Source organism: Carassius auratus, unplaced genomic scaffold (assembly GCF_003368295.1).
Source record: "Carassius auratus strain Wakin unplaced genomic scaffold, ASM336829v1 scaf_tig00041264, whole genome shotgun sequence".
In the NCBI taxonomy this organism is placed as follows: Eukaryota; Metazoa; Chordata; class Actinopteri; order Cypriniformes; family Cyprinidae; genus Carassius; species Carassius auratus.
The window spans coordinates 45,363-60,978 of record NW_020526639.1 but is presented as its reverse complement, the minus strand read 5'-3'; the positions used below and the strand labels follow the sequence as shown (position 1 = coordinate 60,978).

The 15,616-nt window shown below is 36.2% G+C and overlaps 1 protein-coding gene across 2 annotated transcripts; it reads left to right on the top strand.

Annotated features, from left to right (window-relative positions):
* Positions 1–97: 97 nt before the first annotated feature.
* LOC113085074 (tubby-related protein 3-like) lies at positions 98–15,142 on the top strand. 2 transcript variants are annotated; one of them, XM_026255079.1, is made up of 12 exons: positions 98–858; positions 6,013–6,054; positions 6,396–6,447; positions 8,288–8,450; positions 9,264–9,407; positions 9,683–9,810; positions 10,698–10,889; positions 10,970–11,082; positions 12,181–12,298; positions 12,371–12,469; positions 12,557–12,728; positions 13,753–15,142. In XM_026255079.1, the coding sequence occupies exons 1-12, from the start codon at positions 842–844 to the stop codon at positions 13,884–13,886; spliced, it is 1,374 nt and encodes a 457-aa protein (XP_026110864.1). In that variant the 5' UTR covers positions 98–841; the 3' UTR covers positions 13,887–15,142. The 2 variants fall into 2 exon arrangements, with proteins under 2 accessions (XP_026110864.1, XP_026110865.1); XM_026255080.1 differs by lacking the exons at positions 98–858; positions 6,013–6,054; positions 6,396–6,447 and adding an exon at positions 7,197–7,299.
* Positions 15,143–15,616: the final 474 nt, after the last annotated feature.

Here is a 15,616-nt window from a genome sequence, read left to right as displayed (position 1 = left end):
ATTATTTTTGTTTTGAATGTTCTCTGAACGTTCTAAAACAAGAAGTAACAATTTAAAAACGTTAGAAGAACGTCCAGATAAACGTTTCAGAGAAAAACGTTCCATGATAAATAATGTTTTTGTGCTAACATTTTGAGAACATGATTAAAAAACGGATTCCTTTGAACGAATGTTCTATTAACGTTACTGGAATAATATTTGTTGATCATTTAGAACGTTTGCTGAAGTTCTGAGAACGTGATCGAAGCTCAGCAGCAAACCAAAACCACAGCAGCTGTATTAAAACCAGTCACCGATAGAGGGCGACACTTCCCACAATAATACTTGAAGAACAGGACGAGTTTTATTTTATTATGTTCTCTTTTTTATTAACATTTTGCAGGTAACATTTGATATCAGATTTTAAAAACGATTATTGAGTCGTCTGTAAATAGAGATTCGAAGTTTAGATCATTTTTTCCCTATCCACCAACTTGAGTCAAAACGAAATGTATTTATTTATTTAATGTTTTCTTTGTTTATATTACTCACTGTAAAATCGGCATATTGTTCATCATTAAATAAATAAATTAAAATAAATATAAAAACACAGAAGGACAATAAATCAGGGATTTTATTTTACTTGGCAACGCTTGACCAATCAGAATTTAAAATTAGCATTACTCAGGTATCAAAAATATATTTCATAGAGGTTTCAGAGGGTGATTTCCATTTGTATTCAAGCTCTTGCTTTTGACCGAAGGATTCGTAACCGTGTGCGCATGCGCGTTCTCGTCACTGACGCTTGCACGGGGACGCGGCGCGGCAGCAGCAGAGGAATCCATAGCAACGGCGGATAAACATGAGTTACTACAGCAGGTAAGCCACCGATGGAAACACAGTTCTTAGAAATGATCAAAAAGCGACGTGCGTTTGGGGAGTGCGGTGTGCGCGTGCATGTGTGTATCTTTCCTAACTTTGCTTTGTTTTTTTTTCGGTGGGTCCTGTTGCGTTCCGGGCGTGCTGTAACACTCGAAACACACACACAGATCCCCGTCAGACAGCTGAATTAAGACCAGAAGAGCGGGCAAAAAAAAGATTCGCGGTGATGTAATTCGTACGTAATGACTGCGTGTGCGTGACGTCATAGCGTAGCCGCAGAAAACTGGACTTTTACAAATATTTTCAGTTTACAGTCACATCCATTTGACATTGTTTTCATAACAAGCCCCCGTTCTAATTGTTGCAATGCCACAATAATAATTGATTGTTTTAATTGTGAAATATTTCTGCATTAATCAGGCATTTGTGGTAGCTACTTCTTGTACATTTTCACTGATTTAAAAACAATGATAAAATGTTAGAATAAAATTCATTTTAATCAGCATATTGGCTTTCCTTTTGATTATTTAGGTGAAATCACCAATTCGCATGTTTGTGCAAGTAAAAAATAAATTTCAATGAATAAATAATACTATTAAATAACACTATTAAGCATGAACTGATAATTTAATAGAATCGTAACTTATTTATATTACATTTAAAAATTATTGCTTAAATATGTGTTATTTTAAGATGATAATGTATTATTTCTAAGAGTGCATTTATTTTGTTATAATAAAAAAATTCTCTACAACTTAAAAAAAAAAACATTTGTGTGTGTGTGTGTGTGTGTGTGTTCTGCTGTTAATAATGTTCATATGGAGTGAGTAATTAGAGACAATCTCTCTTTGCATTGCTTCATTGGAGTGGGCGATCATTGCACAACGTTTTTCCTGTTTCTATGGTTACAGTGACTTCTGTAATTGGTGCATTTGCTTTAAGATTAGAGGAATAGTTCATCCAAAATTGAAACATTTGCTAAAAATGTACTCATCCTCATGCCATCAAAGATTAGGGTGAGTTTGTTTCTTCCTCAGATTTGTAGATCATCAGCATCAGTGTCTCATCAGTGGATGCTCTGCAGTGGATGGGTGCCGTCAGAATGAGAGCCGATAAAAACATCAGGAGTCCATCAGTTAATGTCCTGAGAAGAGAAAAGCTGTGTTTGTAAGAAATTAATCCTTAACCTGATTTTTTATTTTATTTTATGGATTATGGATTTAGCCAGAAGTGTTAGTTTAAAGTTAAAACGTCTTAATGATGGATTTGTTTCAAACATGAATCTTTTGTCTTCTCCAGATGCTCACTGATGGACTGGAGTGCTGTGGATTATTGTGGTGTTTTTATCAACTTTCATTCTGACGGCACCCATTCACTGCAGAGACACTGATGCAATGCTACATTTCTCCAAACCTGATTGCTGTTGAATAAGTATTTTAAAAATGAAGTGAACCTAAAGCGTTTATCATCATAGAACCTCAAAGCTCAAGGTAGATCTGTCTTGAATGCTTTAATTTTAGGAAAAAAGAACAGGATTTTACTTCTGGACCCTGACTGTTGTGGTCTATTATAACCATCAGCACAGAGACACAAAACGCATTAGGCTTGCTGTGTATTAGCATGCATGTTAGCGTGTTTACTTGTCTATTTGCACGTGTGTCTCCTAGATCTCTTTTGATGAATGCAGCTGGCCTGGCTTCACCAATCGCAGCGTGCATTTTCAAGGAGTTCATTCACAAAGCCTGAAAACGGTCCATCCACTCGCAGACCTGAGTCTGACTTTCTAAACTTTCCTTCTTGTTAAAATAAAAGTTCAGTACTTCCTCAAAACTTCCTCCTCGGTGCATAAAATCTTGTTTACACTGACATGTTACACATTTATTATTCACAATATGGAAAGAGGAAATGAGTCATAGCTCGGAGCATGACTCAAACATTCCATTGATGGGCTTGATTTATTTATTTTTGTTATTTTTATTCATTCCTCATCTCCCACATGTGTGTTTTAGCAAGACGTCTGAACCCTGCCAAAGAGTTTACATTATTCTTGTCACCAATGTCAAGATCACCAAAAACTGATAAAAACAAAAACAAAACTCAAGTTCACTGAATACAGCGGTTCAGTAAGAATAAGAAACTTATTATAAGAAAAAGGACAAATATCTACAGTAGAAAAACTACAAAAAATGCATTGTAAAAAGTAAACAAACATATAAAAACACTGCATATTCTTCACTGTGTAAATTAAATATATATTTCTTCTTATTAAAGTTACAAAATGGCTCACATGGTGAAATTTGTTTTTTAAATTTTGCACTGAGAATTTTGCACTCATCAGTTTTGATCAACAGGTCATTTGCATTTATGCAAAAAGAAGACAAATGCACTTTTAGGCCAAAACAAATGCAGTCTGCTTAAATGCATTAGAAGTTTAACGCTAGCAGGAACAAGAAACGAATCGTTCAGAAATCTGAGCGTGTTGTTTCGAGAAACAATAAAATATTAGTTGAGCCAAAGCGAGGAAAACTGAGAAAACCTGTGAATGTTACTATGTCTACATGCATAGATGTCCCAAATAACAGTTCAGAGAAGGTTAGGACAGTTAAAGATTGATTGAGGAATACTATAAAACCAAATTACAGTTAAAAAGTTTTAGATCATGCTCTATTGCAAATGTCAAACATGCATTAATGCAGTCGTAGGCTGGTGTGTTTCATGTGAGAAGCGTTCACACTTCAGAGTGACACCAAACGCTCGACAGCGTCACCATCATCAAAGGGCGTCTCTGGGGTGTTGTTGCCATAGTAACCATCAGCCGCCCTGAGGCTCACCTGTGGCTGTCATGAGTGTGTTCCCTCATGATCTGCACAGGTAGAGAAACCCAGACACACACACTCACTCACTCACACACACACTCGACATGGAGATGGTGAAGAGCTCTTCTCAGACCGCTTACAGCCGCTGGTCATACAGGTACACACACACACACACACACACACACACACACACACACACGAGATGGCTTCGTACTCAAAGCTTGTGTTTTATATAGCGGTGTGTGGGGTTTGTTCACTCTTGTGTGTTTGCACGCATTCATTTAATTTCCTGAAAGACGCTGCTGTTGTTTCCCAATGTGGACATTACTTCCTCTATAATGAACGAAAGAACGTAGTGAATCAGAATAAATGATCGGATCAACGGATGCAGGGTTTAGTGACATTTATTGACATCATAAACATTGACGGGAAAACACGTTTAAAAAATATTACATGATAGTTGGATGGAAGGATGGATGATGGATGGAAGGATGGATGATGGATGGATGATGGATGATGAATGGATGATGGATGGATGATGAATGGATGGAAGATGGATGGATGGATGATAAATGGATGGATGGATGATGGATGGATGATAGATGGATGAATGGATTATGGATGGATGATTGATGGATGATAGATGGATGGATGATGGATGGAATGGATTATGGATGGATGATTGATGGATGATAGATGGATGGATGATGGATGGATGAATGGATTATGGATGGATGGATTATGGATGGATGATTGATGGATGATAGATGGATGAATGGATTATGGATGGATGATAGATGGATGGATTATGGATGGATGAATGGATTATGGATGGATGGATTATGGATGGATGATTGATGGATGATAGATGGATGAATGGATTATGGATGGATGAATGGATTATGGATGGATGATTGATGGATGATAGATGGATGGATGATGGATGGATGGATGATTGATGGATGAATGGATTATGGATGGATGGATTATGGATGGATGATAGATGGATGGATGGATTATGGATGGATGATTGATGGATGATAGATGGATGGATGGATTATGGATGGATGAATGGATTATGGATGGATGGATTATGGATGGATGATTGATGGATGATGGATGGATGGATGATGGATGGATGATTGATGGATGAATGGATTATGGATGGATGGATTATGGATGGATGATAGATGGATGATAGATGGATGGATGATAGATGGATGAATGGATTATGGATGGATGGATGGATGATTGATGGATGATAGATGGATGGATGGATTATGGATGGATGATTGATGGATGATAGATGGATGGATGATAGATGGATGAATGGATTATGGATGGATGGATGGATGATTGATGGATGATAGATGGATGGATGATGGATGGATGGATGATGGATGGATGATTGATGGATGATAGATGGATGGATGGATGATCGATGGATGGGTGGATGAATGGATGATGGATGGATGGATGATGGATGGATGGATGATTGATGGATGATAGATGGATGGATGGATGATGGATGGATGGATGATGGATGGATGATTGATGGATGATCGATGGATGGAAGGATGGATGGATGGATGGGTGGATGAATGGATGATGGATGGATGGATGATGGATGGATGGATGATAGTTGGATGGATGGATGGATGAATGGATGATAGATGATAGATGAATAGATGGATTGTTGGATGATGGATGGATGATAGATGAATAGATGGATGGATGGATGGATAGATAGTTAGAGTTGGATGGATGGATGTATAGATGGATATATTGATGGATGCATGGATAGATAGATAGAAAGATGAAAAGAGAGAACACATTCCTCACACAACACTGCATATTTACTGCTTAATTTCATCCATTTGATCTTTCTTTCTTTTTTCTTCCTGGATAGATGTAGACAGATACAATATATTGAAGGATAGATGGATGGAGTGTGTGAGATGATGCTCAGGTTTGTGTTGGTTGATGTGTTGCTCCTCTGAGATCTTCAGATCCACTGAGAGCCGAAGTTTCCGCTCAGAACATCCTCTCACGGCACTTCTTTCTTTTCTTTCTTTCTTTCTTTCTTTCTTGAGAGCATCTACCAGAGAGTGTGTGTGTGTGTGTGTGTGGGGGGGGATTTGTTCCCTCCAGTCATCATGGTGATGCTGGTAACCGTGGTGACACAGGTATCACATCAGACAGCTTGTGTGTCACTTTACCTCCGTCAGCACGAAACATTCCTTCAGGTGTGTGTTCCTCATCTTCATCATCACTGACTCTTCCTCTCTTGTGTTTCTCTCCTCCGCATCCGTCTGCCATCGCCATGGAAACAAAGGCCCTCCAGTTCCTCCAGCTTCGGGTCCATCATCACGACCAGGTACAACAAACTCTCTGCTCCACACTCTAATGTTTCTCCGGTCTCTGCGGTGTGGGTGTGTGTTTCTAGACCCGCAGTCATGTGTAGATGTGTGTACGTGAGGATGTTTGTGAGACATTGATTTCCTCTGGTTTGTCTGCCTAGCAACACAGTGACTGATGGATGAGTGATGCCGGTGAAATCACTCACAGTGCATCCTTCATCTGTTCAGTCTCTCAACATGTCAAATGATGTGTTTCAGATTCAGCCATTAGTGAAAATTATGAACTTATCTACTGAATGAAATGATGTAGGTGTGTGTGTGTGTGTGTGTGTGTTTATTGTTGTTTGTTGTGTTTCAGCACACTGGAGGATGACAGTCTGAACCTCAGACAGCAGAAACTGGAGAAACAGGTGAGACACATTTACACGACAAAACCATCCTGAACACAAATACTGACATCAAAACACAAAACACATCGAAACAATAACATGCATCAAAACACACACAAAAAAAACAACAACAAAATAGCACAATACATAGTAATGCATTTCAAATACATATCACAATGTGCATCAAAACACAATAACACAATAATACGCTTTAATGCATAATAACATGCTTCAAAACACAATACACAATAATAAATACCAAAAAAAAAACTTTTACAGTAAAACAGCAATACACAAAAATGCATCATAACGATGCATATTAATACAAAACACAATAACATGCTTCAAAACACAATAAATACAGTACACAAAAACACACAATTGGCAATAATATGCATGAAAACACATAACACACTTTAAAACACAGTAACACAAAATAACATGTTTCAAACACAATAAAGCACAGAAGTAATAAATAAATCATAATACGACAACAAATATCGAATCACCAAAATACACACAATAACATGCGTCATAAAACACAAAAGCGCGCATCCAAACACAATACAGAATAACACACAATAAATCACATGAAAGCACTGTCTAGGTGTTACTTCCGCTGTGAAATGATTGGCTGGTTTTGTTTCCTGTGACTCCGCCCCTCGGCTCTGTCTGTCATAAGTGAAACCTTTCTTCGCTCAAACTCTCATTGTGTCATCAGCCTCTCATTTCTCTTCCTGTCTGTCGTCTGCTGATATTTCACACCACTTCTTTCTCACACACACACTCACACTCACACACACACACACACACACTCTGTTGGGTTCTGCTGTTGTAAGGATGATTCTAGCGACTGTGCGTCAACTTCTTTCTGTGAGTGTTACACTTATTGTAAGGTTTGTGTGTGTTTTCTGCTCATCCTCCTGACGCTTGACTGTTATCGTTCACTTCCTGTGCCGTACTGAGCTCTCGCTGTTCTTTATCTCAGATGTAGAAGGTTATCTTTGTATTACAATAGCTGCCAAATATTGGCATGCTCCTGCTTACGCTTTCGTATGACAGTTTTTCACATTTTATAATCATCAAAATAATGAAAAAACACAAATGGAAGTAAGATATCGTAGCTTAAATTGCTAATATTGTACAATAGAAAAGTGTTATTTTAGTACTATTTATGCAGTAATATGTATTAATGTTTTAGCTTTTATTTGAATGTTGTTATTATTCTTTTTATGTTTCGCTTTAATTTATTTTGCTTTCAGTTTTAGTAATTTTTTACTTTTTTTTATTTCAGCGAGTTGACAGGATATTATTTGAAGTTTTTTTTATATAATTTTATTTTAGAGTGCATTTAATTAATTTTATTTTAGAGTACATTTATTTTATTTATTTGGTTTTATTTCAATAAAAATAAACATAAACCACATTTTTTTTTAATAGTTTAAGTTGACAATATTAACACTCTGAAAAATTTTCTTTTTTAAGTTTATGTAAATAATATTTATATTTTACTTCAGCTTCATTTTCAATTAGTGACAAATTATATTTAATATTTATTTTTAAGAATAACAACATTATTATTTTTCATTATATATTTTATTGTATATTACTTTTAGTTTTTGTTTTTCAAGACTATATACGTTTTTATATTTAATATTTAGATTTATTATATATTTAGATGGATATATAATTCTCTCAATGCATCTCATGATCTGATTGCATGTTCTCTATAAAGCCACATTAACCCATTAACTCCCTTCTTTTATATTTGCTCTAATGGTCTGATCCTCTGTTAAATGCACTGCATGCATCTAGTAAACGCTGAATAATCAACAGTGTGTTAATGGTGTTGTGTCTGTAGAGGGCGCTCCTGGAGCAGAAGCAGCGGCGAAAGCGTCAGGAACCGCTGATGGTCCAGCCGAACTCAGAGGGACGTCCCCGGCGCTCGCGTCCCCGCCGAAGTGAAGAACAAGCCCCGCTCGTGGAGACACACCTCAGCACCGCCAGCGACATCATCCTGGACGGTGAGGCTTTATTAAAGAGATACTTCACTTAAAAAAAGATTCGTTTATCCTCGGGCCATCTGAGATGCACATGACTCTTCTCTCCTTCAGTACAAACGTAAACAACCGTGGTCCTTTGTGATCGAATCAAAGACACAGAATTAATATCCGTCTTAATATCAAGGTCTTATGAAGCGAAATCATCAGTCTGTGCAAGAAACTGAATTTTATTTACATACATTATTTACAGACAGTCAGGAAAACGATCCGGAGTGATGCTCGGTTCACGAACAAATGATTCCTTTGAACCGGTTCTTTTGTGGCGAACAAGGGAACCTAAAATTAGACTGAAGCGTCTGAAACCGTTTGCGGCTGGAGCAAGTTACTCAATCAGAACTCCCTTTCAGACGCCTGACCCTCTTACTCAAAATGAGTTCAAATAGAGGTGAATCTGATCTTGTGATGAGTGAATCATTCGGCGCTTCACTTGCTGCAACAGTCACTGAACTGAGGAAACCCAAGAGCAATAAGCTTGAATGAAGAGGCCGAATTAAAGTTTTTATCGTTTCTCATTAATTATGTAAAAAGATGAGCTGATGGAGACTAGTCCATTCACTTTATATGCTTTAGATACATAAACATCAAGTTAATCAACATCAACAAGACACGTTTCACACCAATATCGGGTGCTTTTATAAAATAATCGCGTATATGTATATTGAAACTCTTCACTGAAACGAACCAGCTCATGGGAAAAGATTTGAATTTCCGTGTTTGCCTGGATTACAGGTAATAATATTGTAAGAGATGTGTGTGTGTGTGTGTGTGTGTCAGGCATCGACGGCCCCGCGGCTCTGCTGGGGTCAGAAGCTCCAGATCTGTGCTGTAAGATCCAGGTTCAGTCGGTCAGTCGACCGCAGCAGACCTCACTGCCCTCCGCAGAAGAACCAGACACACACACACTGCTGGAGAGACGCGGTAAGACACACACACACACACACACACACACACTGTAGAACTATACAGAGTTTATTAATATAAGTCATATCTCCGAATAAATGCTGGGGACATTTAAAAAATGTCAAGAATAGCACACACAGTCTGAGTGTGTGTGTGTGTCTGTAAGTGAGTGTGTCTGCGTCTGTGTCTCTGTGTGTGTGTGTGTGTGTGTGTGTGTCTCAGGGGTGTGTGTGTAAATGGCAGTCCTCGTCTGTTGTTTCTCATCTCATCTCTTTAAACTCTGTTTCTCTCAGGACTGTCTGGCAGCATGAACTACGACGAGGCCAGTGAGGATGAGGATGAAGATGATGAGGATGAAGATGAAGAGCCGAACACAGAGAGCAATCGTCCTGCGTCGGCCTCCAGCACCAAATCCACCACGGTCAGACACACACACACACACACACACACACACACACACACACTGCTCCATGAGAATATACTACAGTGTGTCCTACAGCAAACTCTTTCTGTCTTATTGTATAACTGTCATCTTACAAATATAGTGTATTATATATTATAGTAACTATAACAGGCGTAACATTTGAGTGTATTATATTCAACTGCAATGATTCAGTAATTACAGAAGCTTTAAATATAAATATAAATATTACAAAAACATACAGTATAGAAAATGTAGGTAAATATATAAAATAAATTGATTAAAATAAATACATTATGATAAAGTAGCTTAAAATAAATAAATAATCAAAGTAGATTAAAAATAAACAAATAATGAAAAATATCAAAATAATAAAATATTAAAAGTTAAAAGATATTACAAATAAAAATGATTTTAGATTAAGAAATATATACAGTTAAATTAATTGATTAGTAAATTATACAAATTTGGTTAAAATAATAAAACATATACAAAAATATTTGAAAACAATTGAAATCAATAATAAATAAAAAATATAATAATATACTATTAAATTATCTCTTTTTTGAAAAATATAAATTAATTTAAGCAATAAAAAAGAGATTAAGATAAATTAATAAAAATTTTAATTTGGAATAAATTGAATAATAATGGCGGATCAAATCAATTTTGCTTTGTCCTGTTGTGTAACACTGCCTCCAGGTTTAATCTTGTGCCATAAACTGCTCTGCTTTGGAAGTTGCAGTGGCCTAAAATCAGAAGAGATCGTTCATTAAACTCTGAACATTGAACTGGGATACAGAAAAGTGTTTCATCCAGTTCGTGAACCTTCCTCATGCTCGCAGAGACAGAGATGAAAATCACGTTAAATGTGTGTGTCCCGTCAGGAGTGTGTCCCGCTGGGCTCCCCGTCGCCCGAGGGCTCCTCCATAGAGGTGGATAATCTGGAGGAGTTTGTGCTCCGTCCGGCTCCGAGGGGGGTCACCGTCAAGTGTCGCATCTCACGGGACAAGAAGGGCATGGACCGCGGTCTCTATCCCACGTACTTCATGCACCTGGAGAGAGAAGACGGCAAGAAGGTGTGATCTGATCCTTCACAATCACTTCTGCTCACGGTTAAACCTCTCTCGCTCACTCCCTCTCTCTCTCTCTCTCTCAGGTGTTCTTACTGGCCGGACGCAAGAGGAAAAAGAGCAAAACCTCCAACTATCTGATCTCTGTGGACGCCACAGATCTGTCCCGAGAGGCGGAGAGCTTCATAGGAAAACTGAGGTTGTGCTCTCTTGTGTGTTTCGTCTCATCTCGACTCGGGAAACGATCGGATCATATTTAACACTCATCTGTTTATTTTAGTGTAAACTGTTGTAAATTGGAAGCACATGAGCATGACACTTTATAACAGGGACTGTTGGGGGCAGTGAAAAAAAAAAATATATATAAAAAAATATATATTTATTTAAATAAAAATAAAAAAATCTAAATTAGATTAAGATACATAAATAAAATATAATAATTAAAAATGTAAAAATAATTTTATTAAAATTGAGCATGAGTGTTGGGGAGCCGTGAACAAGTTGGGAATAAAAACAGTAAAAAAAAAAAAAAAGATAATTATTTACATTAAAAAAAATCGAAATTAGATTAAGATACATAAATAAAAATAGTTGAAAATAATTAAAAATTGTAAAAATAAATAATAATATTATTAAAATTGAGCATGAATGTTGGGGGGCCGTGAAAAAGTAAAAAGTATATACAAAAATATAAATATATAAATAAATAAATTTTTTAATTAGATTAAAATACATGAATAAAAATAGTTATAAATAATTAAAATGTTATAAATTAATTTTTTTAATTAATTAATATTCTAAATTGTAGTATTAGAAAAGAATTCTGTAAAAATATTTTTAATTAAATAAAAATAAAAATTTAACAAATAATACAAATAATACAAAATGTTAAAGTAAATGATAAAAAAAAACTTTTAAATAAAAAGCTAATAAATTTTGAAAGATAGATTTCAATAAATAATAATAAATAGGTTGAAATAAAAATGTCAGTAATACAGCTAAGTATAAAATCGGTAGGAATTTCATATAAAAGTTTTAAATAACATTTCTAATATGATTTTTTTCACAGTATAAATTATGAAAATACACAGGTGCCTTTTTATTTTTTAGGATGGCATCTAAAACATTGTGCATATATTTTTTACTGAGTAATTAATGTGTTTTATTAAAAACACAGGCTTCAGGTTTGTGCTGTTAACCCTTCGCTGCCCAGCTCCTCACATGTTGATTGAGCAGATGTTGTGCCTCAGATGCTGTCCGTAGATCCTGAGCTGATGGTGTTCGGTGTTCCCCGCAGGTCGAATCTGATGGGAACCAAGTTTACGGTGTACGATAACGGCACGAACCCCTCGAAAACCCCCGGAGCGCTGCTGGAGGAGACCAACACTCGGCAGGAGCTCGCCACCATCTGCTACGTCAGTGTCTCTGTTCCTCTCTGTTTCTGACTGGTTCGTCCTCTTCTTATTATCGTGTGTGTGTGTGTTTAGGAGACCAATGTTCTGGGCTTCAAAGGGCCACGGAAGATGACCGTCATCATTCCTGGGATGAACATGAACTTCGAGCGTGTTCCGGTTCGTCCGGCGTGTGTGAGTGTCTCGGCTCGCAGCTGTCAATCAAATCATCACCATGAGCGCAGCAGCTGATGTGTGTGTGTGTGTGTGTGTGTGTTTCAGGAGCAGGAGTCTCTGCTGAGTAAATGGCAGAATCTCTCGCTGGAGAATCTGATCGAGCTGCACAATAAAGCGCCGGTGTGGAACGACGACACACAGTCTTACGTGCTCAACTTCCACGGCAGGGTCACGCAGGCCTCCGTCAAGAACTTCCAGATCGTGCACGAGAACGACCGTAAGTCACCTCACATCTGTCACACATCAACACACATATACATATATACATACACACATTCATATATATATATACACTATAAGTCGCACCTAAGTATAAGTCTAGGAACTGAGCAGCATTAGAGCGCCCTCTGGCGGCTGGAGACGGTAATGTTTTCTCTTAGTTCATTTCTCTCGGTTCATGTCAAATTAATTTTGATAAATAAGTTGCACCTGACTATAAGTCGCAGGACCAGCCAAACTATGAAAAAAAGTGCGACTTATGTCCGGAAAATACGGTAATTATATATGTGTGTGTGTATTCTTTATGATAAATATTTGGGTATCATATTCAAAATATAGATTTAGCTTTTTATATTTTTTATGTTTATTTTAAATTTAGTTGAAGTGTTAGTAATTTTTAATTTATTGTAGTTATTTTTTATTTTATTTTTTAAATGTATACAATTTGTATTACTTTTTATTTTCTATTTTGTATTACATATAGATAATATTTTGAATTTGTTATTTTTTTTTATGTTAGTCATTTTGAAGTTGTTGTAGTCATTTTTTAATTTCCTTATATTTCAGTTTTAGTTTGTTATTTTCATAAATCACATTAAACTAAATGAAAATGAGAAATATTGCATCATTGAATATTTTATTTTCTATTTTAATTTTTATTGTCATATATTCTTTATTTATTATTTTAGTTGAAATATCTGTAATTTTAAAGTTGTATTAGAAATGTTTATTTTTTATATACGTCTTATTTATAGTATAGTTATAGTTATTTTTGAACACATAATCTAAATTAAAATGAGAAATGTTGGTAATAAGATGAAATAAAATTAATTAATAATTTAAAAAAATATGTATTATAAGAAGTTTGTACCAAATTACATTTAAAAAGCAAAAATATTATTTATATATATATATAAATCAAATTAGATCATATATTGCACATATTATTCATGTAATGGACTTTTCCAGGTAGGTTTCTCATGCTCAGTCTCGGGGTGTTGTTGTGATTGTTGTGTTTTCAGCTGAATACATCGTGATGCAGTTTGGTCGTGTGGCGGAGGACATCTTCACTCTGGACTTTAACTACCCCATGTGTGCCCTGCAGGCCTTTGCTATCGGCCTGTCCAGCTTCGACAGCAAACTGGCCTGCGAGTGACCATGTGACACACACACACACACACACACACACACACACACTCAGGACACTAGAGCACGATCCTCCTCACCGTGTCTCCAGTGTGTCCGAGGATTTGTGCTATATCACAATAATCAGAAATAAGGACCAAAGTAATTATTTTTGTAGAGGAAACACATCAAATCATTTAACTTTTTACTACATGAAATAACTGACAAGATGATCCCAAGACTTATTTTCCTTATGTTTCTTTTTCACTGGATTTATGTTTTAATAGACCACTAGAAAAAAAACTGAGGGGTTTATTCTGAAACGCAGAGAGAGAGATTTTATTTAGGCTTTTTGAGATGTTTTCTGTGATGTTTAGTAAGTGTCTGATGGATATGAAGAGTATGATGTCATGGAGAATCTCACACAAACTGTTCAGATTTTTATTGAAACTTGTTTGTATTTTTAGAGTTAACTTTTTCCCTCGCACAATTGTGAGTTTTTATATCACAATTTCAGCATTCATGTTTCTGCAATTATATCGTGCAATTCTGTTTATATCTCACTATTCTCTGTTTACATCACAATTCTTAATATTTTGCACAATGCTGAGTTTATATCTTGAAATTCAGATTATTATTTTTTTTTTATCCAGAGGAGGAAACAAGCTTCCTTAGAGTTCACCACTGAAATTAAAAGAAAAAATAAGAAATTATATTTTGCATTCAGAAAATTTATCGGAAAAATCATGTAATAGAGCAACTGGGAATTACAGTAAATTATATAGATGCATTACGGAAGTGAACGTTTTCATATCTTAAAATATGCTGGTCATCCTAGATGTTTCTTTATGAGATTTTATTTTTTTATTTGGATGATGCTGATGTTCTTTTTTGCATTTTGCATGTTCATGAATATGACATTTTTAGCACTTTTATTTGTCTATTCACTTGTCTTTGCTCACCAAAGCCCCCTGAGGAAACACATTGCATGTTAATCCGGTTCTTACAGCTGCTGCATGGATGGAGAAAGTTGCATTAACACGTGGCTGCAGTGTAAATAGTCACAGAAGAGCGTTTACATCCTGAGAAACTGTAGAGAAAAAGGGGGAGCTCAAGCACCTTTGTTCCTGTTCAGTGTGTTTCCTGTTGATATGATTGATGTGTGTTGATATTCCTCACATGTTGTGAGTGTGTCAGCCAAGAGTGTACTGATATATATACAAAAGCTAAATTATCTAGTTTTTATGTTTGCAAATATTGTATTTTATGATGATACTGTTGGTAGAAATACAGTAATTAAAACTCTTAAATATGCATTACTGTGGATCCTGATCATGTGACACATAGGCTTGAAACTACATGAGGTAGATAGAGCATAGACCAAAAAAAGAAAGGATGTATAGTCTATATATAGACTTTGAAGCTGCACCGAAAATGCAAGCCCATTGGTCCCTATTGAAGTCCATTATATGGAGAAAAATCCTGGAATTTTTTTCTTAAAAATCATAATTTCTTTGTGCATTTTTGTGCAAGATATAAATGTATTTGCTGGCTTCAGTGCACAATGAGAGCACTCAAGGGCTGCGCCCCATCCTTGATCTAAGACATCTGAACCCTTTGGGTTGTCTTCGGCTCCTAGCACGTTTATAAAGTGCATGGATGCGGCTCTCTCTCCTCTCAGGCAGAAGGGAATCCGCATTCTCAATTACCTCGATGACTGGCTAGTTGTAGCTCAGTCAGAAGGGGAGGCATTGAGTTACA